Genomic DNA, 26,268 nt, shown 5'->3' on the forward strand with positions numbered 1-26,268 from the left:
TGCTGCAACAGCCTTTGTTGCCATGACGACGCAAGCCGATGATCTCATAGCTGTTACCTTTGAGTGCTGTTCCCTTAAAGAGCCAGTTACTGGAGATAGAAGCAGACAGACACTACATAGACGAGGACTGAACTGTCTGTTATGTGGACAGAAAATACTCCTGCGTCGCTGCTGGAGATCTGAGATCCTTCAACACTTATCTTACAACAACTATAAGACACAATTACACTAACTGGGAGAAATAAATAGCACCAAGCCCTGATAGTGGCAAGACTTTTTTTTCTGAAAACTACATCCATAGTGACCTACAATGATATGCTGGATATTCCATGGCAAATCCTGCTGACTCTAAATTTCAGGCAATTAGAGTTGGGACGATTAGTCGATTAATTGATTATTCATTGTTTAAGTCACTATTCAAGCAAAAATACTTAAAACAAAGTGCAGCTGAGATAGTTTGTTTTGCAGGTAAATGGTCAAAACCAAAGTATTAGATGTATTATAATATTGACGTGATGTTTGTTGTTGATGAAAAGTCAGTGGATTACCAGTCAGACAGACCAGCATCCATAGAGCCACCACTAGCGTGGCTAAAAATGTTTTGAAGATACAAATTACATTGCGTTGAACTCTCATAAAATGTTACAGCTGTGTGACAATTGTCTTTTAGTGATAGTATATCAACTAGAGCTGGGCAATATATCGATATTATATCGATATCGTGATATGAGACTAGATATCGTCTTAGATTTTGGATATCGTAATACGGTATAAGTGTCTTTTCCTGGTTTTAAAGTCTGCATTACAGTAAAGTTATGTAGTTTTCTGAACTTACCAGACTGTTGTAACTGTTCTATTATTTGCCTTTACCCACTTAGTCATTATATCCACATTACTGATGATTATTTATCTAAAATCTCATTGTGTAAATATTTTTTGAAAGCAACAATAGTCAACACTACAATATCGTTGCGGTATCGATATCGAGGTATTTGGTCAAAAATATCGTGATATTTGATTTTTTCCATATCGCCCAGCCCTAACATCAACTAAGAGTACGACAGCAATAATCTAGTGCAGACTGGATGTGTCTAAACACTTGTGTGTTACTAAGAAATGACCAATAAAATGTGATTGAATGAACCCAGCATGCAGGATAAATCCTACACAGATGTTGCATTGTGTTTGGATTAAAATATCAATGGTGGGATAGTACCATGCTGCTGTTAAAGACTAGTTCTGAGCTATAAAGAATGTGTGGCCTGTTACAAATTCATCCGACTTCCTTGCAAACAGGACCATTTCTGCCGGTGTCTGCCCTCCAGTGGAACATTTATGACAACACATCTTCTTCACAGTTGGCTCTTTAGGCCAGAATAAAGAGACAAAAGAAGTGTACACAACATCCTACATAACACATCTGACATTAAGATATATGGCCAGAAATCTCTCTGCTGCGTTAAACATTTCCCCCAATTCTCTACTGGGACCATCCCTTTCCTTCCAGTGGAGACCGTGGCTGTAGCAGGGAATGCAGTGCCATAGTGTTTTCCTGAACAAATGCTCCACTTTTCCTTCCTTAAAAGCAAACACTCCTCCCAGTCCATTGTTTATATCCTGCTAACGGATACAAAGTCCCTCAGATAATCAGATTGAATTGTCAGTATTAAAAAACACTTTGTTTCCACATAGCTGAAAATCCACAACTTTTTGTCTAAATGTTGTAATCCAGCTACGTTCTGGCTCTCGGCCCTAATCAAACATTCTCAGGCAGTTTGGGGGATAATCTGCATTATGTAAACGTGTAGCAGTCACATGAGTAAATGCAGCACTATATGTTTACAAATCAAAATGCATTTCACAACAGCAATATGACTTCAGCCTTCTGTTACTTTAAGTTAGACAACTCTATTAGAGTTAGATTTATTTTATTTTATAGTAATGGAGATTTTAATCCATTCCTCTTTCCCTGCAGCCTGTCTTTGAGTTTTCTTCTTACACTCTTTTGTGCAAGGCACAGGCATAAAAAACACTTTCTTTCAGATGCATTCATTTGCCCAAAATATTGTTAAAAAAAGACAATATAGTCGTATCATTTTGCAAGTATCCATTTGCCAAATGCTGACCTTCTACACACAGTTAATGAACAGCCTATGGTGAAAATTTGTCTGAACTTTATTTGAACTTGTCTCGCAAACTTAAATCTTGACACTACAGCTGAGTCACAGAAACTTGCAGTTCATACTAGAAAATCAACTCTACTGGTTTTTATTTTTGTACTTTTATTGCTACTCTAGGACATTTTCCATATGATTAAACCACACCCCAAAAACGTTTTGCATGCTAGAGCTGTTTCAGGTGCTCTCAAAGAGGAAAAATGGTTAAAATGTAACTCCTGGTTGAATTCACATTAGCTTACTATTAAACTAAAGATTGATTTTGCTGCCCAATAATGTGGCCCTGTTCTGAGTTCATTTCCAAGATATATATCTTTCTTTTGTAGTGGACAACTTATAACACACAAATAATATATATATCTATCCGTATCTGTTATGCATGTGGACCAACACTATATAAGCACTGTTGGTTTTGGCATTATAGAGTCTGGTGAGTTATTAGCTTTAAGACAAACATTCCACAGCTTATCAGTGTGTTTGCTTCAGTAGTGTCAGTGAAGTAAACGACACTTCGTCTGGTAGACAGACATGGAAAAAAAACAACGGCTCAAAATCTATCTTAAGATTTACCTTTGGGCTATAACAGCCCTAACTAATTGAAGTGTTTCAATACAGCCAATGTCTAGCAGCTTAATGTAGAAATCTGATAACACGGATGGAGCTGTAGAGGTGTTTGAGCAGTCAACGCACACTAAAATGTACAATGAACAATGAAGAGTCTGGGCAGTGTTGTGCCATAGCAGTAGGTACCACAGGTTGACCTGTTTAGACAAACAAATTGCTTGATCCCAAAGTTGAAAGAATATCTTTAAATTTGTAGTTCCATTTACCCTCGGAAGACAGAGCTGCGAATGACGTCACACCAGAGTTGAATGCGTACAAGTCGGATTTTTCATTGTTGGGTTAGTTTACGCGTTTCTTTTGTGTGTGCATACAAACACTATAGCAGCATGTCCACCGATAGAAGTTGAACATGACTGGTTGCACAGAAGTGCTAATAACTGTACGTTACTACAGCTTTCACAACTGTTGATGGACGGGGCATCCATGTTGGCGTTTTTCTGACTTTTTCTGTTTTCTCTGCTACAGTTTGATGCTGCTCCCTCATGGAACTCACAATCTAAACCGAGGCTCTATCGTGAAACAGACATAAATAAGGTACGCGTACACACACACACAGAAGCTTATGATGGGTGCAGTTGCTGACAATACCTCAAGTCATCCAAACCTGTCCCAGCACATTCATGAGTTATAGGCTTGTCAGAAGAAGATGAGTATGAGTGTGGGAATGTTAAACTGGAGTAGAACTGGGCCCAAGTCCTGTCTCCTCTTTCTGGATGAGTAAACCTACCTGATATGAAGCAGCTGAGGTTATAAGGTGAGATGCTGCCTAAACTCCTCATCAGACTAGCTACGACTGGTTTCACGCAACCTGTCTTAACTCACAGAGACATTATATATTTAAGTTAAAAAAAGGAGAGTCCTATTAGGTTGAATGTCAATCAGCAGCATTTGCCACAAACGGCAGGTAAATCTGTCAGAAAGGTATTTAGATCATCAAAGGCAACAGTCACAAACCAGCTCTGTAACATGTTGGTGAGATACAGAAAAATCTTCCAATTGTGAAATAGTATTTTTTTTTTTTTTCTTTTCACATTTGGTTCTTTGTCTTTTGAGCACCTAGTTTGCAGGGGAAGTAACAACACTCATTCTACAAGTCTCAAGTCCTTGAAGACATGTCCAGGTAGAGCTGGACAATATATCAATATTATATCGATATCGTGATATGAGACTAGATATCGTCTTAGATTTTGGATATCGGAATATGGCATAAGTGTTGTCTTTTCCTGGTTTTAAAGGCTGAATGACAGTAAAGTAATGTCATTTTCTGAACTTACCAGACTGTTCTATTATTTGCCTTTACCCACTTAGTCATTATATCCACATTACTGAAGATTATTTATCACAAACCTCATTGTGTTAATATTTTGTGAAAGCACCAATAGTCAACACTACAATATTGTTGCGGTATCGATATCGAGGTATTTGGTCAAAAATATCATGATATTTGATTTTCTCCATATCGTCCAGGTCTTCATAAGTAAGCTGCAAGGCTCTTGCAAGTCTTTTCGGGTCTCTGAATGTTGACCGTTGACACAGCATTTGATTAGGTAGTGAGCTTTAGAGATAAATATCTCTCTTACAAGAGAACCAAGAATAAAAGACAATTCAGTTATCACAAAGCCAGTCACATTAATTAAAACATTCACAAGTTGTTACTACATTATCAGTAAGTATAACTTTAAAGTATTTCAGAGGAGTTAGTTTGTTTTGCAGTTCATTCCAGTAGTAAAATGCACAATAACTGAAACTAGTCTTCCCCCAGTTCAACATTATTCAAGGTGTGCAGCTCTTTTTCATTGTTCCGGGATTTTATTGTGTAAAAACCTGACACGTGGATGTTTTTGCTATCAACTCTCAGGTCAGCTCAGGTCTTTAGGATGTCAAGTCTCAAGTAAGTGAAGTCTGAGCTGAACAGTAAAGTCCATATCCTCATTTTTGTGACTTTTGTGAAGTGTGATTCAAGTCCAAGTCTCAAGTCTACAGGTGGACAGAGCATACAGTGTTAAAGGGAATACTGCCAAATGGTATGCAAGTTAATATGGCTCAGTGGAGTTTAAGGTTTAAATCAATTTATTTGTGGCATCTAGTCGACTTATTCTGACAGATTGTGTGTCCAAGATTTGTCAGATTTAATTACACGTTATTACCACTGCACTCTACACCTATTGTTAACGCTCTCTCTAAACGCTTTTACTGGTGGGTGAGTTTGTTTTTTTGTGGCCATGCTGCAAGCCACATTTCCCATGCAAAGAAAGCATATTAACAGCGCTGTCTCTAAAACTCTTTCCCCATTATATCAAAACACGTCCATGCAGAATGAAATTAGGTGGAAAGTAACGAATCGTATGTAAAGGACCGCCTGTGCAACTTAACATTCTACAGTTGAGTGCTATATAGCATGAGTATGCATGATTCTTAACATAACCTACCTATGCACTTGATGTCAAAGCCCTGCGGTGGTTTTAGGGTCCGTCTGGTCCATCCGTTCCTGAGGACCTGGAGATGAACTTCTTTGCCCTGAATCAGCAGCACATGCTCATCTATCCAGCCGAGGAAGAGGATCTCAGACAGCGCGTGTGTCAGCGCCTGGTTCCAGAAATGTTGCATGTTCACGGCTTTGAAATTAGCGAATACCTCGTAGCCGGTGTGATGCTGTAACCTTACTGAGAGCGCGGTCGGTGGTGATGGTGATGATGAGGGGGGGTCCTCTTCATCTTCTCTGCGACGCTGCGACAGCACCAGAGCCAGAGAGTGCGGAGCTACTTGGAGGAACTTCTCCATTCCTGCTCCACTCAAAGTTAACGGTCGTCCGCGTGAAAGTCAAAGAAAACTACTGTTCCTTTACTGTACGGCATTGCTTAGACCACGCGTGTACGTTTCAATCCCCAAACTGCCTGATAATCTTAACCGGTTCAGACATATTAAAGAAATGGACAACCGGGTAGAAGAAAACACGCTGCGCTGATCCAGGGTCTGCAGCACGACGTTAGAAATGTTAAACACAGGTGCTCCACGTAAAATCGGGGAAATGAGCAACCTGACGCGCCATCCGCTGCAGCCAACTAACCCAACTGTCAAAGAGTATTAGGGCCTATTTTCAGCGACAAAAGAGGCGAGGACATGTGCTGCGTTCACGCGCCACACGTAAACTCCTACTACACTTTGCAAGACCACCAGTCAGCCTTTTTTTTTGTTAGATTGTTTACTAATTTTATGCTGATCTAATTAGTTAACAATAACAACAGCCAATGTAATGTATAACTCAAAACATCAACATTTTAGCAAATGGTTAGCAGCAACACACTAATGGGACAAAAAAAGTTGGCCAGAAAAGAGAAACACCTGCACGATTTAGTGCAACATCAACTTCAACTTTAGTTTTATTGTCAGTCACCAAAGCGACATTTGTCTTGATGTAACAGTAGTGCATACCTCATAATAAAATACATTATAAAATATGGCACACATATTCCCCCACACAAGCTCAAAAACTGCCATAGAGTTCAACCAACACCATCAAATATAAGTTTCACAAAGGTACCTTAAAATACTAGTGTTTTTTTACGGGACTTCTGTACTAGATTGCATTATAATATACAGGGGTATCTCAATAATTTGCTGATTTTTATGGCAGAAATCAAGGGACATAAAGATGTTTTATCTCTCAGATATGCCTCAGATAATTCTGTACTCAAAAGTCACAATTTATAAGTTTACAAATCAATCCTGGACACTTGATTGTAGAGCTGTAATGATTTGTGGATTAATCGAATAGTCGATGAACTATCAAATCATTAATAAAAGTAAGTTTTAATTTTTGTTTGCAAAAATCCCACAATTTGATAGTTAAATCTGAAAATGTATGCAAACAATCATACAATAAAGTTAATACAATCATGCCAGCAAGGGATGATTTACTTTCGATTGCGTATCGTACAGAATTTTTCCCAAGCCTATAATCTTAACATTTAACAAAAATGAAGGGGAAAAAAATGAGTGCATGTTATGCTTGTATACTAGCAGCCTATATTTCAATTTCAATTTTCAATTTTATTTATATAGCACGTTTAAAAACAACCTCAGTTGACCAAAGTGCTTAACATGCTCCAAAAGCAACGAAACAATAAACACAAACAAGGCACGATGTACAATACAAAATAACTGACAATATCAATAATATATTATGGTGCAATTTGTTAAATCAACTTCTAATTTAAAGGTGTATATTGATGGTGTGTAGGTGTTGTATACTATAAGTGTCAACAGTGAGCCTTTGCATTCAGCACATCCAACAGGTACTAAGTGGCTTGTTGTTTGCGAGAGCTAGTTTAGGTGTTTAAGTGCGTCTGTGTTGGCAGTGAAGGAATCTGAGGCCCAGTTTTATTTGGCCCAAGGCCTCAGGATCTGGTGGCCCAGTTCTTCTCACCTCAACGCATGCCAAACCTGATGTAATCCTGTCTGTTTATAGTTGACAGTGTGCATAAGTAGACCCTTTAATGTGCTTGTAGAGGTTAACAACACTGGCAAGCCTTGATGGGAAAATTAGAACTTTTAACTTTAGTAATATCTGGGAATGTTGATGATAGTCACTACTTTAAGAGCCAAAAACAAAATCAGTAACACAAGACATTAAATGAAAAGTGTTTTTTATTTTTTCAGAAAAAAAAGATTACAACAACCTCACAGCATCACTGCTTACAAAAGAGTGATCAAGAAAAAGCCAAAAAAATTTTAACAGCAAAGATGATTTTATTGCTGTAAATATTGAAGTATTTACTCAAATGACCAGCACCTGGATCAGTACACAATCAAATGTAGCTAGTTATAAATCACACAATCTTGATACGTATAAAGGTTTGACTCACAGTTCCACAACAGTCCATTGGACATGTTTCCAAGTTATTGACCATAACTATCAAAGCAATGTAAAAAGGCATTCTATTTGCCATTTTGTCTTAAAAAAAACACAAACACATGAGCTACCGCCTAACATGAAATGTAAACCTTGTGTTCAAGTATGAAAATATGCCTCAAATTAAAGCATTGTGCAAGTGGGCTGGCTTAGGCATACTATGAAGCCTGCCACCGACTAAATTGAGGCAACGGTCCATTCAAACAAATCCATAATGAGAAAATTAAATACACAAAAAATTGAATTCTGAGCTTTAAAAACCAACAGAACACAAGATAGCTTAATGGATGTTCCTGAATTCGCTACACATTATGCTTTATTGTATCTGACTGCAAGTGCAGCATTCATTTAGGCTTTACACAACTAATCAGGTACCAATTTAGTGAATTATTCATTATTTTTGGTTGTGCAACCTTCATGTCAGATATCACTACACTGACTCTGAAAAAAAAAAAAAAAAAAGGCGGTAAAGAAAAGAAAAATACAGGCATAGCAATGACACACGTAATCCCTTTTGAAACAGACTATCAACTTGCTTAGACACTCAAAATAAAATAAACTGCTGACTCATAAAAATTTTGATGCTGAGGGCAGGAAGCCCATCTATGTTTTCATGATTAAACAAATATAGAAGACCAAACTTCCTATCAAACTGGCTCCCAATGTTTCCCTGAAATGTTTAAACAGAAAAGAGCCATTCACTGGAACAAAAATTGTGAGCTTGGAATTACAAGGTCAATTACATTATCTTTAGATTAATGATTGTTAAATTTTATTTTATACCGACAATGTCCAAAAAAAACAAACAACTTTAGGTTAAATGTTAAAAAGAAAATACTAAATTGTTTTCCTGCAAGGCTAAAAAATGGAATGCCTTATGTCTCAGAACTGTATCCCACACAGAAAGAATCTTATAATGCCAAGCTTGTGAAATGTGACTTTGCATCTCGCAGAAATATGTAAGCTGAAGTTTAAAGAGCCATTCAGTCAGACAGTAAACTAACTGACAAACACCACATCATACACATCCTCAGGCTTTCTATTGCAGATGCAGGCTGAAGTCTCTGATGTAAAGAGGACATCAAGGAGAAAAATACATCTCCTTGGTCAGCATTGATACAATACAAGGAATTTGTTTCTTTGCATGAAAGCCTGGTGAATTAGAGACCGACTCAAACTCTACTGCCACCTTGTGGTTCACTCGTGTCATGATGTGCTGCAGCTCCACTTCTTTTCCATATTTGCTGATCATGTCACAGAGTGACTGCATGAACCAGGACCCGGTCATAGTGTTCCTCCATGAGTAGTAGCCTGTAGACAGGTGAGTGATAGAACACCAAATACAATACATGAAAGGGAACAATAAGTATAGAAAAAGGCCCGTGTTTGTGTGTATGAGTATTAACCTGGGGCTGTGGAGAAGGCATAGAGGAAGTCGGCTTCCACAGGGATCTTAATGCCATCTTCTACACTGTCTGGTTCAATGCCTGCATCCAGATCAGTGCCTCTGCAAGCCTACTCAATGTGCACACAAACAAAACAAAGACTAGTTTAGACATTTTAGCAAAGCCCATTGGTAAGTTAGTACAGAAGGAAAAAAAACAAGAAACTCTTATATACCTGAATGAAGAAGAGTTTGGGCTTTCCCACCAGGGATTTGCAGCGATCACCTCGAAAAAGTGATGTCAGACTCTTAAGCTCTACTGATCCATCCGTACCAAAGAACACGCCCTCATCTCCATGACTCAACAGGACACAGATGAATGAGGCGTAGCAGCTGTGATCTTCCTTTGACACTGAATAAAAAGACATGTATAGCATTTCATTTATTTTTGTAGGATATGATATAAAAGACAGAAGGTGAAAAGAGCCTGTGTGTGCGTGCTTGTGTGTGTGTGTGTACATATATGTGTGTGTAAACATTTTGTAGGAGTTCTGCCTCAAACTTACCAGAAGTTAAGACCTGCTTCATCTGCTCGACTGACTGGTCGTTGTAAACCTTCACTTTATAACCCAGCTTCCCAAACACTTTCATCGCGTTGCCTGCATCTACATCTGTACCATTACGTTGATTCATGCCTTTAAAAACAAAGCAAAGAGTATCTTGTTACTTAAACACAATGAAAACACTATTACAAAAACTTTTAAGGAACCAACATGTCATAAGCACAGGCAGTGTTGAAAAGGGATTTCAAAAGGCCACGCTAGGCCTTACAAAACCGTTTCCATTTGGATTCAGTCATGACAAGCCAATGGTTTTATTAGATGCTTACAGGGTACATAACAGGGTATGTTGTTTATGTGCTGCACAGAGCCATGGATTCAGGTCGTTTTGTGAGCGTACCTGCACAAACCCGTACTGTGATGGTGGGATTTTGGAGTGCACCCTTTCTTATTAGTACATGACGTCTGGTTAGCTCCCATAAGCTCCACATATCTTTAACCTAATCAGCCAGAAAAAGTGAAAACCCCTAGACAGGTGTAAATAATGAAATGATTGATGGCTGAATAGCATTTGCTGTCACACGGTCATGGTTGACTGGGACATTTGAATAGAACAGTTAGTGTCATAATTAACACATGTGCTTTTCCTACTATGACAACTCAAAACGTCTGCTGTGAAAAGGGTAGTTTAATACAAAAGATCTCCAAATCTTGATTTTGTATAATTAATTTCAATTAAATGTTGTTCTATTTAATCTTTAAATTAATTTTATTGCAATTCTCTATTACTTTTTACTTCTCTTAGTATCGTGAACACCATTCAACTCAGACCTACTTTAGCAAGGTAAGTTTTCTCTTTCCTACAGTTTTTAATGCATCTTTAACGGAGTATTGATCTGACTTTTACTTACGGCCTAACATTTCTACATTTTTTACAAAGTTGTGTGGGCACAACCATGTTGTGTGCTGTCAGACTACATAGTCTAGCCAACCAGCCACTGTCTGTCTGTGTTAGGTTAGTGTGTTAGGTCTGTCTGTTCTAGTTTGTTAGCTACAGTAACTGGTCACCCGCTCTGTTTGTAAGAGTGAGACAGTGGACCACAACTAGCCTGCCCATAACAGGATTTGGTTAAACAGGCTTAACCACTGATGATGTTTACCCCACTCATATCATATGATGTACTGTACTTCTGTTGTGGAACAATGTTGACCAAGTAGTCATGTGTACTCAGTTATACCTGCTTTACGGGTTTGTCAAACAAAAGCAAAGTGAGACCATTATACAGTAACTCTAATGCCGAGCAGACTAAAGCTGTATTCATGTGCGTTGATATCCAAGGTCTACTCAGACAGATAATAGAGGCTCTTTCAATGGTCTCATATACTGCTCTTCAGCTTTTCAACCTAACATTGCACAATGCTACTAAAGAGTAGGCAAGGACTAAGGTCAACTCAAGCATGCATACATTATCTCCAACAATTGTAGCCACCAGGCCTTTATATCCAAAGAGAAGCAAGCACTGGAAAAACATTCCCTTTTATAGATCATTTTAGGGGAAGACATGGTCATGCTTCACAAAAAGATTAACACCCAAAGGACACATATGGCAAGAAGTGTCTTACTGTATCCTGCCACACTAAAGCAAGACTACCACAATATCCAAGTGACTGGGCCATTACATTAATATACAGAGTAACTGTTACCATATACAGATCACAGTCCACATCAAAACTGTGAAGAGGAACTAATCAAACAATGTGATGTGATGCATGACAAATTATACTGCAAGTCATGTGTGTACCCGAACTTCCTGAGTAGCCACTGACAGTACCCTGCACTAGGAGGTGGGGAGGAGGGTGTTTGGCTTGAGGTCATGGTGCAAAGGACCCTAGGGTGAAATTACTCCGAACCATCACTTTTAATGGGGTCCACACAGCAAGAGTAAATTGGGTCCCTGAGCACACCTGTCATCTCATGAAGGTGTGATTGCGAGATGATTTCCCTGCGTTGTTGTACAAAGAGAACTGTACAACTCCAGGCCACATATCATTAGTCCTGCTGTATACAACATGTTGCACAACAGCTAGATGCAGAAGGACAGACAAACACACGTGATGAGCCACCACCTGTACAGAAGTGGCTTTACCTCACAATTATAGGCAGTTTCACAAGTAATATCCCAGGAAGGAGTCCCCTTCTCCAGCTATCTGACAGGGATTTTGTCGCAACAAATTAGCCGAAAAGAAGCTTGTGTACACCAACTGGGAACTCGACAGGGACACCACAGGCACCTCTACAGCCAGCTAAGCTCTAACTTCTAATGAAATATTTAACTGCGTACATTTGAGCCAACTCACCCATTAACAATTAACTGTCGGTTTAGATTCTAGATTAACTAAGCATTTCAAAATGGCATATTGTTAAATGCCAGTGTGGCTCTTTGTGGAATTCTGCAAAAATAACCCTGAACCCAACATCAAGAGAGAATCAACATATCAAACAGGGACTACAAGTAATTGTTTTTATTACCTAAGATAATAATAATACTAATTTAGAGTATAAAATGTAACAAATGGAAACTTGTCATTTGTTAAATTTTATACTCTAAATTATGAATAGGCACGTGCCTGTGGTGAGAACCTAAGAGTTATTTTGTCAGACTAAAAAAACGGGGGGTATTTACTATTTAAATTACAATGACCTAGAGTAAAGAAAAGCAGGTAAATATGTTTTACTTTACAATATTAACATATATTTCTGTTCGAGTGTTACAGCACTAAGTAAAACACAAGAGTTTCATTTTAAACCTGGTACCAGTACTAACATGTATAGCTAGCAGTTTCAATTTCAATACGTGTCATCTGAAAATAAACTGACCCCAGCCCCCCAAAAAGAACAGAATAAACACCTGTTGTTCTTTCGAAGTTCTTGTTGTTGATGATGATGCACTGGCCGATGCTGGGGAAATTCAGACTGTATCTGAAGCTGTGGCCGCTGGGCTTGGCGTCCACGTCCATTGGGGCAGAAGCGGACAAAGACGACTCTGACCTGAGTGACAACAAAACCATAAGTCTATAATTTAAATGTAAGATAACAACAGGATACAAGCAATACGCGACAAAGAAAGAGCTAATGGAAGTTGGGGAGAAATAATTTCAAGTGTGAGTTACAGGCCTGCATTAGTGCTAAATATATGACATGATTATAACACTGCTTAAAACAGTTTAGACTTACAAACAACTAATATTTAATAACTAACCTATCGGGTGAACTATTATACTATTATTAACTAGGCAGAAAGTAGTTTGAGATATTAATGAAGAAGAACCGCTTCCTCCATCACTGCCTGCTAACTTGCAGAGGACAACAATGAGCTCCTAACGTTAGATAAAGATCGCTAGCTAACTAGCTAGCTAACTAACGTTGCCGTTACCGTTACCGTTACCGTTAAACAAACCGTGACTCACTGTTGTCCACTGGCACTCTTTGCGTCTGTGGAGTCTTCTCCGGTTGCGTTTAGCGACATTTCTGATTCAGGAAATTAACCACACAGTGAAATCGCACACCCTGTATGATGAACAGCAAACCCAGCAGGCGACAAGTGGTAAAGTGTTCAGACCAGCTAACTAGCTCTAGCCGCGCCTGCTTGGCTAATAAACAAAGATGCTGATGTCATATGCATAGAAAAGCACTCGTTTTATACACCAACGCCTGCCGGTGGGAGAGGCATGTCCCACAGGCACTAGCCAGACCAATGACTGTAAATACACAGGCACAAACTCCCCCTGATTCCCTGATGAGGGGATAGGTTCTCTCTTTTTTTTTTTTTTTTTTTAAATACTGAAGTCATATTTTGACCATGCTCAAAAAAGGAATTTGGATTTTTATATTGTATTTATTTTATTAAAATGTTCTCTAATCACTTCACACCCCCCCCCCCCCCCCCACACACACACACACACACACACACACACACGTTGAGCTCTAAATGCGGTTCCCCTACATTGCTAAAAAAAGACTTTTAAAATACTGGAATTAGTCTGTAAAATACCAACTGTGTCAAAGTTTCAATTTCAGACTGTAAAAACTCCCCCAAATTCCCAGGCCCTAGGCTAAATGGATGTAGTTTTTTTAAAGTGTAGATTTCAAACTTGTTATTTTCTCTCCTAAATATTCTACATTATTTCATCCTCAAGCTGACAGTCAGTGACATATTAGTATAGATGCATTAATTAGATATTGTCTCACAAATATATTACTGTTTTATAAGTTTGGGCGATTATTATAGTTTTGTTTTTTCATCAAACTAATCTAAAGCCTAAATAGTTAGCCAGACAATCTCACAAGTAGCCGCCCATAAGTGGAATTTATGTACTTTGCAATGGAACTTGTACTTTACCTTCCATTTTAAACTGTATATTTCTACTTTACAATTCTATATTGTACTTTTTACTCCACCACACATAGTTGTAGTGTATGTAGTAGTTAGTTACTAGTTACTTTTCAAATTAGGATTTTCGTCTTTGAACAAATCCGTTTATACATTGGTATGTAACAGACTAAACTAACTGTAGAATAAAAAGTATTGAAAGCTAGCTCCACGTCAACCAACTAGAGTACCCCATTAATACAGTATAATACTCGAAAGTGGCTGTTTTACATGAGTCATTTCACTGTTGATACTTTAGTACACAGTGCTATAGTAATTCTACTACAGTATAATTTTGGATGCAGGATTTTACTTGTAACATGGTATTTTTATATGGTGGTATTTCCACTTCTTCTGTAAAGGATCTGAATACTTCTGGTGAATATTAGTTAGCTCATAATTGTGGTTTAACCATAGGTCTTCTTCACAGAAGATATTTTGATATGTCACTGTAGGAAAAGCACAGGTGTACTTTAAATAAAATGAATGATGGCTACATTTAATTTAGCTGCTTTAGTTTAAAGGTCCTGTTGTTAGAGGCCTTAATTAACCCTGCAAACAAAGTTTTTTTTTCTCCTAGTATAGCCTCACTAGTTTGGTTTTTGTAAAATGACATCCATCAGCTACAGGATGTGCCTCAATCTGAGTTGTTTCACCAAAGAAATACACTTCATTACCATTCAGACTTTAATATTGTCAACCTCTAACACAATCCTGCTATAAAAAACTGCATTGAAGGACAGAGAAGATGAAAAGTATGCTCAGAACAGTCGGTCAATACGTATGTATATTTTAAATAATGTAAATATGTTTGTAATTAGGAAAAGCTTTCAAAACAAAATGACAAACTCTTCAAGAATTTTATATATATATATATATATATATATATATATATATATATATATATATATATATATATATATATATATATATATATATATATATATATATATATATATATGTATATGTGTGTATATATATGTGTGTGTGTGTGTGTGTATGTTGAAAAAGACAGGACAGACATTAACATAACCCTGTCAAATCTGTTATTTAAGAGAAGTAGAGTAGCATCAAGCTGTACATTCCTCACACACACTCTTTATCATGTGTTTAAATGATGTATGAAGCAACAGTAAATCCAGAGTGAATCATACTGCGGGATGGTTCACACAAAACCATTTAATTTTACATAAAGCTATCCCAGCTGGTAGAGGGTGACACATGTTAACAGGATACTTTTAGCTCAGACAAGGAAATACACCCAGTTCTGAACAATGAAAAAGAAGGGGGGGAAAAAAGCAAAAGTGCATCACCGCGATTAATACAACCAGTTAATATCACAATTACTAATTCATATATTTACACAGAAATATTTGCAATGTTTTGTGATCTTCATTTTCAGTGTTCTCCTTTTAAGTACACTTGAATATAAAATGAAATTTAGATTTTTCATCAACCACACAGTCCTTCCACTCGTACGACAAACAACCGAGACAAATACAATGACAGTTTTTGCAGTTGAAGCGATCTCGCTTTACCCATTTCATGTTGTGCCGCATGTTTACGCACTGAGGCACTCTTATTGCTGTCGGTTATAAAACTACACTCGCAACACATGGCGACTAAAATAACCTACATCAAGATTAAAGCTATGATTAATACGTTTGAAGGAAAGCAGGAAGACAAAAACCCTTGCATCACATTTCACTTCACGAATCATCAAGCCAGTAGAAATCAGCACACAGCTCTTAAATGAATCTCAACTGTTCAAATGGGGAGCCTCAACATTTACTTGCAGAATTGAAATTGTTGATCCAGGTATTAGTGAGGGCACAGACTTTAGGTAGGAAAATAGGTCTGCAGAATCTAAATAGACTTATTCTAAACAAAAGAATTAGTGTCAATCTCACACACAAAATGACTGAATCAAGGCTCTTACGCTTAATAACCTGGTCAACAGCTATACTCTTAGGAGCAACATCCTGTTTTAGCTTGAGCATGCCCACGTCACAAAAAAAATGCATCTGCTGCGGGGGGGGGACCCATAAAGTTCGGGGTTGTGGTGTCTCACAAAACAGATTTTTCACAGGCTTTGGGGGTCGACAGGACAGAAACTAACTTTTGTTGTAATGAAAACTATAGAATGGGGACACGATTTAAACTGTACATGTAATTTACCAACTCAAAAGCGGATTTAGTCTTGTTACTCTTTAAAATGAATTGTTAAAGGAAAAAAATACGGAAAAAACAAACAAAGACAGGGTTCTGAATGTTTTACATCCCCATATTGTTGGCAATAGTGCCGTTGCTATTTTTATACTTCATATTTTCATTAGTACTTATATAAATTTGGTACCAATATTTCAATTCATATAGTATTCAATATATTAATTAAATAATCTATTAATGTGCTACACATAGAAATGTCATTATTTTCCCCCAATAACAAAATTAATAGAAAAACACCCATTAAATTGTATTATTATATAGTGAAAAAAATGTTAAAAAAAAAAAATGTAAGTATGTAGACCCACAATTATTGTTATGACCAAACCAGACTTAACCAGGCCAAAATATAAGTGGCATCTAACTATGAATCGAGGACTCGTATGTGTGTCTTAAACGATCCCGCACGCGCAAAAGACGGCACGCTGTTGTACGAACCTCTGTAGAGCAGCGCAATTGGGACGGGGCAGTGTTGCCAACTTAGCAACAAATCTAGCGACTTCCTGTAGAGAAAAAAAAAAGACGCCAGTATTGTCCGGCATGGCGTGAGGTCTTTGTCTCTGGCGGCGGCCACAGTCACCTCTCTCTGTCACTTCTGACTGAGGAGGAGCAGCAGCGAGGCTACAAGGGCGTCATGTAGTGGGCCGGTGCCTTGCATGGCGGCTCCGCCACCATCGGTGTCTGTGAATGGGTGAATGAGAGGCAAATTGTAAAGCGCTTTGTCCGGTAAGGTAGAAAGGCGCTATATAAATGCAGTACATTTACAATCGGATGAGGAGTTCTCGAGAACGCTTCGAACGGGCATGCCACCCGACACCGCTGCAAGCGGCAATACTGGGAACCAAGTGTTTTCTAAATGAATTTTATATCACGTTTCTGAGAATTTACACAATAAAGTCGAGAAAGAAACAACTGGGAACCAAGCAATCGGCCCGTTCCAAACATTGACTGTAAATATCAATGGACAATGCATCTAGTTTGGCTTAGTGCTGCAAATGCGGAAGTGCCTTAAACCCGAATTCTATCTGAATTCCAACAGGGGGCGACACGTGCAGTTGCAAAAGGAGTTTGGTTTCTGTAGAAGTCTATGAGAAAGTGACCCACTTTTCACTTGATTTATTACCTCAGTAAACATTTTCATAATCAGTTTATGGTCTCAATCGCTAGTTTTAAGTCTTCTGCAACACAGAATGATGTTCATGTTTTGAATTATGGTCTCGTTGATTTTAAAATCGGCAATAAAGCAAGGGGTGTTTGTGTAACCTCCCTCACTCCTCCCTCTCGTCTAAAATCGTCGCATCCGCAACCAGGATGGCTGCGCCCATAACGGCAAACTCAAGGACTCATAGCAGATCTCCACAAACCAATGGGTGACGTCACACATGCGCTTTCCATTAATACTATACAGTCTATGGTTCCAAACAGGCACACACTCCAAACGGGCACTGCACTAGTAATTAGAATGAACCACTTTCACGTCTGGTCTTGGGGGACTATCAGGGGAAAAAAGAAAAAAAGGGATTTTCAAATGGATTGGTTGGAGTGCAAAAGGAGGACAAAAAAGGCTAAGATGTTGAAATGATATACCAGATTTTTTTTTTTACTAAATTAGCACCGCAAATTACCATGAATTCAAAGGCAAACGCTTTCATGTATTAGTGTTTGTGACACAAAGAACATAATTGTTGAAATACGCCATTAATTACTTTTTATCATTATTTATCTCATAGTCAGGACCACAAAGCCCATGCATCTATGCATTAGATGTGGTCCGATATTGAATATTTACTGTGTGAACTATTAAAAATCATTGGGGATGATTAAAGTTTGACTCACAGCGGTGCTGTGCTGGGGAAGCTGCAATAAATTCATTGCAAAAGTCATAAGTCATAATCAGGAGTATCACAACAAAAACAAACCCATCATTCACATGTTAGGTAGTAGCTCACTCTCCCTAAGCAAACCTTGTATATTGTAAGAGGTCATCTCGAATAATTATACCTTTGACAATAGTGCTTTTAAAGAAAAAGCATCATGACATTACCAGAATAACCTGTTGCCAAATGCAACTCAAAAGGCGCTACCAAAGAACCCTGGGCTGAGAACAAGCAGTGGACCAGGATAAACACCAGTGTTTGAGAGGCAGTGAGAGGGAATTCTGAACACTAATCAGCTGCAATGTTACAACAATGCTACAATGTGCATTGTATCTATGTCGACATGGAAGTCCAGATGCCCTTAACCCTGAGCAAATCACTGCTGGAAAAAGGGGAGCTGAGTGGGGCGGTCAGTTGAAGCTACGGATATATCGAAGATGGGTTGATGTCAGGCTTAATTCCCCGCAATAGCTGATGTAAGGTTTGTACACCGCCGAGGAAGACAGGCCAACTCAGCTGGAATCAGAAGATGTCAGAGCACGCATCCCAGCTGCCTTGGTCTTTTGCCTCCCAGTAACCGCCCTTGTAGACATGCAAGGTCTCTCCGGAAACGGGGTCGTCTAACTTCTCGAACCACATTGCTTGGTAGTTGTCTGGATGGGTGCCTAAAGAAAAAGAAATCAAATCTTTTATAAGGAAAAAGCTTTAGGAGGGATCTGAAGTGAGGGTTAAGGAAGCCACTGAGCCATGACAACACGCCATGCTTAAATCAAGCCGATGTGCCCCCAGATGCACCTTCTTCAAACCAAAAACAAATGAGGCAAATTGCAGATAAGTAGTAGTATGAAATCACCATTTTGCTCATGCCATATGTGGAGAGAATCAGGCTCACAACTAATGCCCCGACTGCCCAGGACCACAGTATACTGAGCAATGACAGACAAAATGCTTCTCTAAAATAGTCAAGGTACTACTCAAGGTTTGTGCCATTTCTACTCTTCTATAAGGTTCCCTAAAGACTACCAACACAAATCTAAATAACAAAAAACTAAATAAAACAGGGGGTAATAAAGAGCAGCGCTGATGTTACTTGCTTTTGACTTGAGCTCCATAAGGACCTTCATTGCCTTCCACTAAGAGAGATCAAGATGCAAAGGATGTAAAAAGGGAAATTGTGAACAGAGGAGTTCTTAATCTAGATTTAATTAAATGACTAGAAAATGTGAAATAATTGCACAGTATGTGTTATGTCATGATCAGTGTACTTGCTTTGATAAGGGGCGAGTGATAGTCCATAAGGGGCTGAAAATAGAAGAATTAAGGATGAATCAAAAACATTGGGACAAAAACCTTTGGCTATGATCTCTGGATGACTGATACAAAGAAAGACAGACATCGGATGAAATGTAAGAGGCTACTTGCATGCAACAGGCGTATGAGGGGGAGAGTCCTCTGTGTCAGCTTAACACCAGCAAAAAAAAAGAGATGTGAATCCACCACTCAAACAGTATCCCAAATCCAAACAAATGTCTTGTTTATGTCCATTTTAGAAGTGCTGCGTGTAGAATTTTAAGCAAAATACCATGACAGCTAAAAAAAAATACTAATAGTCTCTGTTAGAATGCTACACAAAGCACCTTTAAAAGTACATAGTATGGTAAGCTACAAAGTGATACTTGCTTTCATCAGAAACCTCATTTGCTTCTGTGCCAGTCTCCACTGCATCAGCTAAATGGAACAGAAATGGATGAAGGGATGGTAAAAGTGTTTGAAAGATGATGTAGAAGACATTCAGCACCTTCCTGTTACACACACTAACATATTGGACATGGGTTTTGTGCATCTAGAGTTAATATATATAGCATAGATCAAGGGTGGGAAAAGACTAAGAGAAGAGTACTTGCTTTTTAAAGGTGAATCATTGATTGAATCCTCAGTGACAGCTTAGGGTTGAGACAGAGACAGGCAGACAAGGTATTCAAAGACAGACTAAGTGGACAAAAGATGAATGGACAGAAGAACAAGACAAATAGATAAACTCCAAAACTAAGCTCCTTCCCTTTTTTTTTTTTTTTTTTTTTACCTTCCTCAGGTGAGCTAGCTTTAACTGCCTCCCTCTCCCTTTCTCGGCGGACGGTGCGCTGTTTCTCTTCTAGCCTCTGTTTCTCTGCGTTAGCCTCATCCCAGCGGCCGTCCTCCATCAACCTCTGGTCAGGGCGTCGTCGGCTGTCTGTCGGCGCCACTCCCTCCTCAGGTTCATTGAGCGTCAAGGCCAGTGAGGAGAAGAAGTACATGTTTTCGGCCCCCTCTCTGTAAAGTCATCACCGTAAAAGATCAGAGACACAAAGCCTAGACACATTACACGCTCCGTTAGTTTACAAGCACAACTTCCACTTTTCTCAATACGACCAAAACTCACGGTAGAGGGTTCTTTCTCCAGATTTCTTTGGCTTTGAGGGTCTGATAGACAGTCCTCTGTTTGCCTTCAGTGCCGTTCTCGCCTTTACTGCTCTGCATTACCCTGGAAAACTCCATCTTTTCATCCCAGGTTCCCGATAGCACGTAATGGGCCTTCCCATCCTTATCTGTTACTACTCCTGTTACCTGGGAGACAAACTCAGCTTTCAGTCAAGAGTGTAATCAAAGAGCCAACAGCATAGGCAGTACAGGGATTCACATTCAACTCACACTACACACGGTCATTGCACTACATGCAATTCATTACTACGGCTCTGCCATTAATTCTACTTTTACAAAGTTTAGAATGTTTTTGTTGACCTGAAATATGTAAATTCAATTATATATGTATCACTGAGGTCATAGCTAAAGTTGGTGTACTATGGACTACATTATATTGAGATGTTCCCAATTGTTTTTTCCTTCCTATTTCATTTAAATTTATTACAGATTCTTAAATGTTGTTTTCTCTTTTTTTATATGCCGTATTATGTGACTTTATTATACATATTCCTGTAAATAAGCATACCAGCTCTGGCTATACGGTGCTATATGATGGAAACAACAATATACTGTACAGAAAACTAACCTTTCTTGGTACATCTCTGGAGAAGTAACTGTAGGGAGCAAACTTGAGGTGGCAGCGATCTCCTGTCTTGTGGTTCACCACATCTATCTCCCCTGACTGGAAAGGGGACAAAAGAAAGAGACTAATATTTTGCTGTTGAAGACTTAAAAGGATAGACCAAGTAGGATTATGAACAAAACGTTCTATAAAGACATCTATCCCTACCTAGCCCCGAATGGTTAGAAGTCCTACTTATTCCTGAATAGTTAAGAGTGGTGTTAAGGTTTTGGCAGCTTTATATTTACCTGGTCAATCCATAGTTTTCCAACAATGATGTTGTGTACTGTTGTAGTCACTTTCTTCCAAGAGTAATGATTGTTGCTCTTGTCAAACAAACACTGGATAGAACCTGGGGATAGAGAGGGAATGACGTTAGACCTGGTAGTGGTCATTTTTGACCTGCTCACCCGAAATATAAACATCACATATGGTCTGCACACACTCACCCAAAGGCATGATAGAGAGATATTTTCCTCTAAACTTGCTGGCCAGGGTAATTTCTTGTCTGAGGGTCCAGCCCTTTTCAGAGACGGCATGGTGAGCTGCAGCAGGTGGGTGGTGACTCACCTAAGAAGAGATAGCAAAGTCAATGGTGGCTTAAGACTATTCAAGAAATGAAACATCCTTCAAGCATGTTTATTTTCCCAGTGCGTTTTCCACATACCTGTTCACAGAGGGAGCGGTAGCCACAATCTCTTAGCCGATCAAGCTCAAAGGTTTCTCCCAGCAGAGGATTGAAGGGTTTTCCTGTGCGGTGGACAGTGGTGGAGTAGGAAGAGACCGTGAAAGCAGCCACATAACACATCTGCTCCAGAGAGCTCTGACATTTAGCAGCCTTATCCAGCAGCTCGTAGTACTCCAGATCTTCAGATAGACGTTGCAGCATTGAGAGGGGCTCGTTGAAATTCACCTAGTAGGTACAAAAAAAAAAAAATCACAGAGAGAAGTAGTCTGATTACTTCTGATTCCTCTCAGGAAAAGCCACTTGGATACCAACATGGGTAGAGGTTCCTTACGGGCATTGGTATCTTTGAGAGCTCCTTTCCAATGCAGTTCTTCATGATGCTCCACAGATTGAGGTAATAGTTGGGCTTGTCAGGGATACGAGTCCGTCTTTGTCTAACTGGCTCTAGCTCAAGGGGCTGTGGAGACTCAGGGTTGGATGCCAAAGACAGTTCATCAAACTGGAAGGAGAGAAGGAAAACAGCCTCAAGAGGTCAGGTGTCTGTGGCGTGTCGACAAGCAGCGAAGAAACGTCAACACAAATCAGTACTTGCTCGCAAATAACAAAGTTAACACACATTTACCGACTGATCGTCCATTCCAGTCTCACTGCTGATCCCACTATTGTTGCTGCCAGATCTCCTGGTGGACAGATAAACAAGAAGGCATACAATTAAAAACACAACGGCACACAAGAAAGAAAAAAACAATACCAAAAGGAAGAATAAGAAGAAGAGATTAGGAAATAAAATAAGTGACGACAAAAAATAACCTGTGATACTTTGGGTCAGCAGGGACAGTAATAAACTCGGCTGGGTCTTCCATAGCATCAAAGAACTCATTGTCATCATCCTCGTCACTAGCATCACCTTTTCCTGGAACACCACCTACGGTGAAGAGAGACAGTGATTGGTGCAGGTACAGTAGCATAGTGGGCATGCAACATGAGTCACATCAAAGACAAAAGTTCAGTTGGGGATGAAAGCCTTACCTTTGCTACCTAGGGTGGGATTGCTAAATGAAGAGGGGAGAACTGTAGCTCCTCTGAAAGCTCTTTCCAAGTGATTGTGCTGTTTGGCCAGCTGCTCCAGAGTCTCCTCCAGCCGTATCCTCTGGTCTCTTTCAACCTGTAAGGCCTTCTGCCAGCGCTTACCGTGGTTCTGGGCCAGGGAGAGGAAGTCTCTACATGCCTGGAAGAACATGCACAAACGAGCAACATTTCAACAAAGAAGTCAACAACAATGTTGTGCGTTTCTCAGCGATAAACACTTGGGTGACTTACATTAATCATGGCATTAGAGGTGATTCTAAACAGTGTGGCTCTCTCTGTAACTTGTCTCATCTTTTCCCCCATGTCTGCTCCGACACGAATTCCCTCCAGTTCTGACAAAGACCTGTGTGTGCGGAATAAAGTAATGAATGAATGAATGAGGGAACAAATAGATATTGTTTTTTCTAAAGTAATCAAACTGCCCAGTCTGATAATTGATACCTTTGGAGAGCAGACCCATGCTTGACAATGAGATCATTACAGGTGTTGAGGTCCTCCACTTTGCTGCCGAGTGTGCGTAGTGTGGACTGGATTTCTAAGTTACGGCAGCCTCCACCGTGTCCTGAGCTGGGTGGCGCTGCAGGACAATCGTCACCTGAGTCATCTGAGGGAGAGAACGGAGAAGTTAATATGACCAAAAACAAAAAATGTAATACGGAAATGCTTTACACAGAGTAATACACAAATGTTTGCCTGACATAGGTGCTGCTGTATAAGCTGTTTAGACTTTTCTATGTTTTTTCATATTCTGTCTCCTGCATTTTCCAACGTATTTGTTTTCCCTCTCACCAGATTCTGCCTGCATTCGGACGGCCTTTGCCTTGGCGAGCTCCAGAGCAGTGATCCATCGCTGGCGCTCTACTTCGGAACTGGCCTTCAAGTGGTAGGTCTGCGCGCCTCCGTTGGAAATGACAAAATTGCACGAGTCCTCTACAGCAATATTGGCTGTGGCCAAGTTGATGGTGCCTCTGCATGTGTGACCCATCTCTGCCTGGGTCCTGGACAAAGAGAATGAAGGGCAGTAAAATGCAGAGTTTCTGAATCCCCGTTTTGTGAAGTAAGAATGTTTTGTTTCTTGTAAAGCAACTGTACAATTTCTAAAACATACATGCAGAGTGCTATACAAGTACTAACTGGGGTGCGCTTCTCATGTAAATGGCCTTTAAATGCTAAATTTAAAAAAAACATGGGTTACTGCCTAAACATTTTTTTTATAAATGTATTATATATCACCCACCCCCATGTTCAAACACACACCCCTTGTGTTTAATGTCCCCATCCTTACACCTTGGCTTCCTGTGGAGCCAAGGAAAACCCTTTAAATTAATTACTTATAATCGCAAAATCAGTCATATACATGCAACTTACCTGTAGTAAGAGAGCAGTCCATTGCTCAGAACAAACCAGCGTCTCTGGTAACCTTTAATGTAGTTAGTCCATTTGAAGAGCCAACCCTTGTACGTGTCTCCAGGGGTTGGAGTAGGTGGTTTAGGCTCTGACATCACAACAGCCTGTTGTTTCACTGGGTAAGGTTATAGCCTGTTGAAGAAGTAGTTGTTCTACATTGATTTGAAGTGATTGAATTGTTAGATGCTATTGGTTCAGTCTGCTTAATGCACACATGAAATGTAGAGACAAACTGGTCTTCTGGTTGCTACAGACACCATCATTCACAGAGCAAATTGGCCTAATGTCAACACCTTTAGCACTAGCATTAGCATTTTGCATTAGGTCATTGCGTCATCATATGAGGACATAAAAAAGGTATCAATAGCTATATAAGCAATAAGTGTTGTTATAACCATAGTTATAACTTTCTTGTTAAAAAGCTAATACGTATCTCTCTACTAACGTATTAAATAAACGCCAGCCTGCTGTTAAGGTTTTTTTTGAATATTCAGTGACAAGTGAAAACATTAAATCGACACATAGCTAAATACTAACCTCCTAATGTTGGCTGCGATTAGTTGAATTTTTTACAGCGTTAAAATGAATACTGGCTGGTTCAAATTTCACAACGTGATTTAACGTGATGTAAATCCACCGAAGCCAACCAAAATATGACTCGGGGATTTACGCACTGAGCTGTTTCTATAACGTTAATGTTGCTATGATAGTTTGCATCTTGGATTTCGCTAACGTCAACGTGGAATCTGCAAATTACAACTAAACAAACCGTTCCGTACGGACGAAACTCCCAATAATCTGTTTAGCTAACGTGAACGTTTAACGTATAGGGGAAAAAAAGACAGCTCACTACCGGTCATTTGACACGATGACTGACAGGGGTCAAGTTAACACAGCCTGGATACTGTGAGGTACTTCGAGGAACGAGAAGAAAATTCCGAACATCAAAGCTACTTAAAACAGTGTCCGTCACTAAGCTTGCTCCTAGCTAAACAACAGGAAACTGTCAACGTCCTAGGCGACGCTAACGATCTTGTTTAACTCTTTTAGCATGGCTTTGTCTTTGTGACATTAAGACATGATCACGTATTCGTGAAGTTGACCCTTACCGTGCAAGACTTTAGCTAGTAAAGGTGTGCATCTCGTGTTAGGTAAAGCGATGTTAGCTCGCCAGTATTAGCTTTGCTAACTACTTTCATGGATATAAAACAGGAGAGCAGCTACGTTTGCTACAGGTCCTCCTCCTCCTTCTTTTTCCTTCTTCTTCTTCTTCTCTGAGGCTTTACGGCAGTTGGCAGCCGTAACGTTGCTTTACTGCCTCCCTCTGGTTATAGCCTCATTGTTGTCCTTTTTTTAAATGCGTGTAATTAGTCCAGTAACTTTAATAAAACTTGAATAAAGCCCCCACACTACACTCCAATATACTTTATACACTTGCCTCTACTTGCCCTGTTTTCCGTAATTGCGTGATCATCACTCTTGTATTTGTTCTGTATATGTCCTGCATGTTACTAGAATATGTTCCACTGTCTCTTTGTCGTGATGATTTTCCATACATAATATTGTAACTTACTGTTAAGGTTGCTGTGTCCAATTCTTAATCTGCTTAATGTTGCTTGTTATTTCCTGTTAGTTTCCCTACTTCTTATCATACCTACTTTATTTTGGATTAAGTGTAGATGCCTTGTTGTTGCGTTATCCCAATACGGTTTTGTTCAGACTTGTCAGACTTGTTGTGTGAAAGTGATATGTCTTCCTTGACTAAATACACTTGCGAAAGCAGATCCAGATGATTACTGGCTTCATGCTTGA

At 39.3% G+C, this 26,268-nt stretch overlaps 3 protein-coding genes across 6 annotated transcripts in view; all 3 read right to left on the minus strand.

Annotated features, from left to right (window-relative positions):
• Positions 1 to 5,862, minus strand: part of stox2a (storkhead box 2a) — a 24,033-nt gene extending 18,171 nt beyond the window's left edge. The window contains exon 1 of the mRNA XM_028592285.1: positions 5,231 to 5,862. Within this exon, the coding sequence (XP_028448086.1) occupies positions 5,231 to 5,582 (352 nt within the window). The 5' untranslated portion in view covers positions 5,583 to 5,862. The remainder of the gene's footprint in view (positions 1 to 5,230) is intronic.
• A 1,552-nt stretch (positions 5,863 to 7,414) lies between these two features.
• casp3a (caspase 3, apoptosis-related cysteine peptidase a) lies at positions 7,415 to 13,334 on the minus strand. The gene is made up of 6 exons (XM_028601526.1): positions 13,126 to 13,334; positions 12,567 to 12,706; positions 9,664 to 9,792; positions 9,334 to 9,509; positions 9,120 to 9,228; positions 7,415 to 9,024 (listed from the first exon to the last, which is right to left on the minus strand). Exons 1-6 carry the CDS (start codon positions 13,182 to 13,184, stop codon positions 8,795 to 8,797), a joined length of 843 nt encoding a protein of 280 aa, XP_028457327.1. The 5' UTR covers positions 13,185 to 13,334; the 3' UTR covers positions 7,415 to 8,794.
• A 4,981-nt stretch (positions 13,335 to 18,315) lies between these two features.
• On the minus strand, positions 18,316 to 25,778 carry osbp (oxysterol binding protein). Of its 4 annotated transcripts, none has more exons than XM_028564289.1 (18): positions 25,566 to 25,778; positions 24,418 to 24,588; positions 23,839 to 24,047; positions 23,491 to 23,653; positions 23,281 to 23,392; positions 22,990 to 23,188; positions 22,771 to 22,885; positions 22,583 to 22,640; positions 22,292 to 22,459; positions 21,940 to 22,185; positions 21,722 to 21,842; positions 21,521 to 21,624; positions 21,237 to 21,332; positions 20,610 to 20,794; positions 20,274 to 20,500; positions 20,095 to 20,133; positions 19,871 to 19,918; positions 18,316 to 18,855 (listed from the first exon to the last, which is right to left on the minus strand). In XM_028564289.1, exons 2-18 carry the CDS (start codon positions 24,549 to 24,551, stop codon positions 18,713 to 18,715), a joined length of 2,367 nt encoding a protein of 788 aa, XP_028420090.1. In that variant the 5' UTR covers positions 24,552 to 24,588; positions 25,566 to 25,778; the 3' UTR covers positions 18,316 to 18,712. The 4 variants fall into 4 exon arrangements, with proteins under 4 accessions (XP_028420090.1, XP_028420083.1, XP_028420099.1 ...); XM_028564282.1 differs by having other exon boundaries at positions 22,577 to 22,640; positions 25,566 to 25,777; XM_028564298.1 differs by lacking the exon at positions 20,095 to 20,133 and having other exon boundaries at positions 22,577 to 22,640; positions 25,566 to 25,776.
• Positions 25,779 to 26,268: the final 490 nt, after the last annotated feature.

This window comes from Perca flavescens, chromosome 2 (assembly GCF_004354835.1).
Source record: "Perca flavescens isolate YP-PL-M2 chromosome 2, PFLA_1.0, whole genome shotgun sequence".
Lineage (NCBI taxonomy): Eukaryota > Metazoa > Chordata > Actinopteri > Perciformes > Percidae > Perca > Perca flavescens.

Excerpts from the sequence above, each read along its gene's own strand:
- casp3a (XM_028601526.1), bottom strand. The coding sequence starts at position 13,184 with ATGTCGCTAAACGCAACCGGAGAAGACTCCACAGACGCAAAGAGTGCC. Across the intron at positions 9,793-12,566 it reads GAACTTCGAAAGAACAACAG|GCATGAATCAACGTAATGGT; the intron begins GTGTTTATTCTG and ends TTGTTTTTAAAG. Across the intron at positions 9,510-9,663 it reads GAAGCAGGTCTTAACTTCTG|TGTCAAAGGAAGATCACAGC; the intron begins GTAAGTTTGAGG and ends CTTTTTATTCAG.
- osbp (XM_028564282.1), bottom strand. The coding sequence starts at position 24,551 with ATGTCAGAGCCTAAACCACCTACTCCAACCCCTGGAGACACGTACAAG. Across the intron at positions 23,393-23,490 it reads CATGGGTCTGCTCTCCAAAG|GTCTTTGTCAGAACTGGAGG; the intron begins GTATCAATTATC and ends CCGCACACACAG. Across the intron at positions 19,919-20,094 it reads CAATGATTCACCTTTAAAAA|CTGATGCAGTGGAGACTGGC; the intron begins GCAAGTACTCTT and ends TGTTCCATTTAG.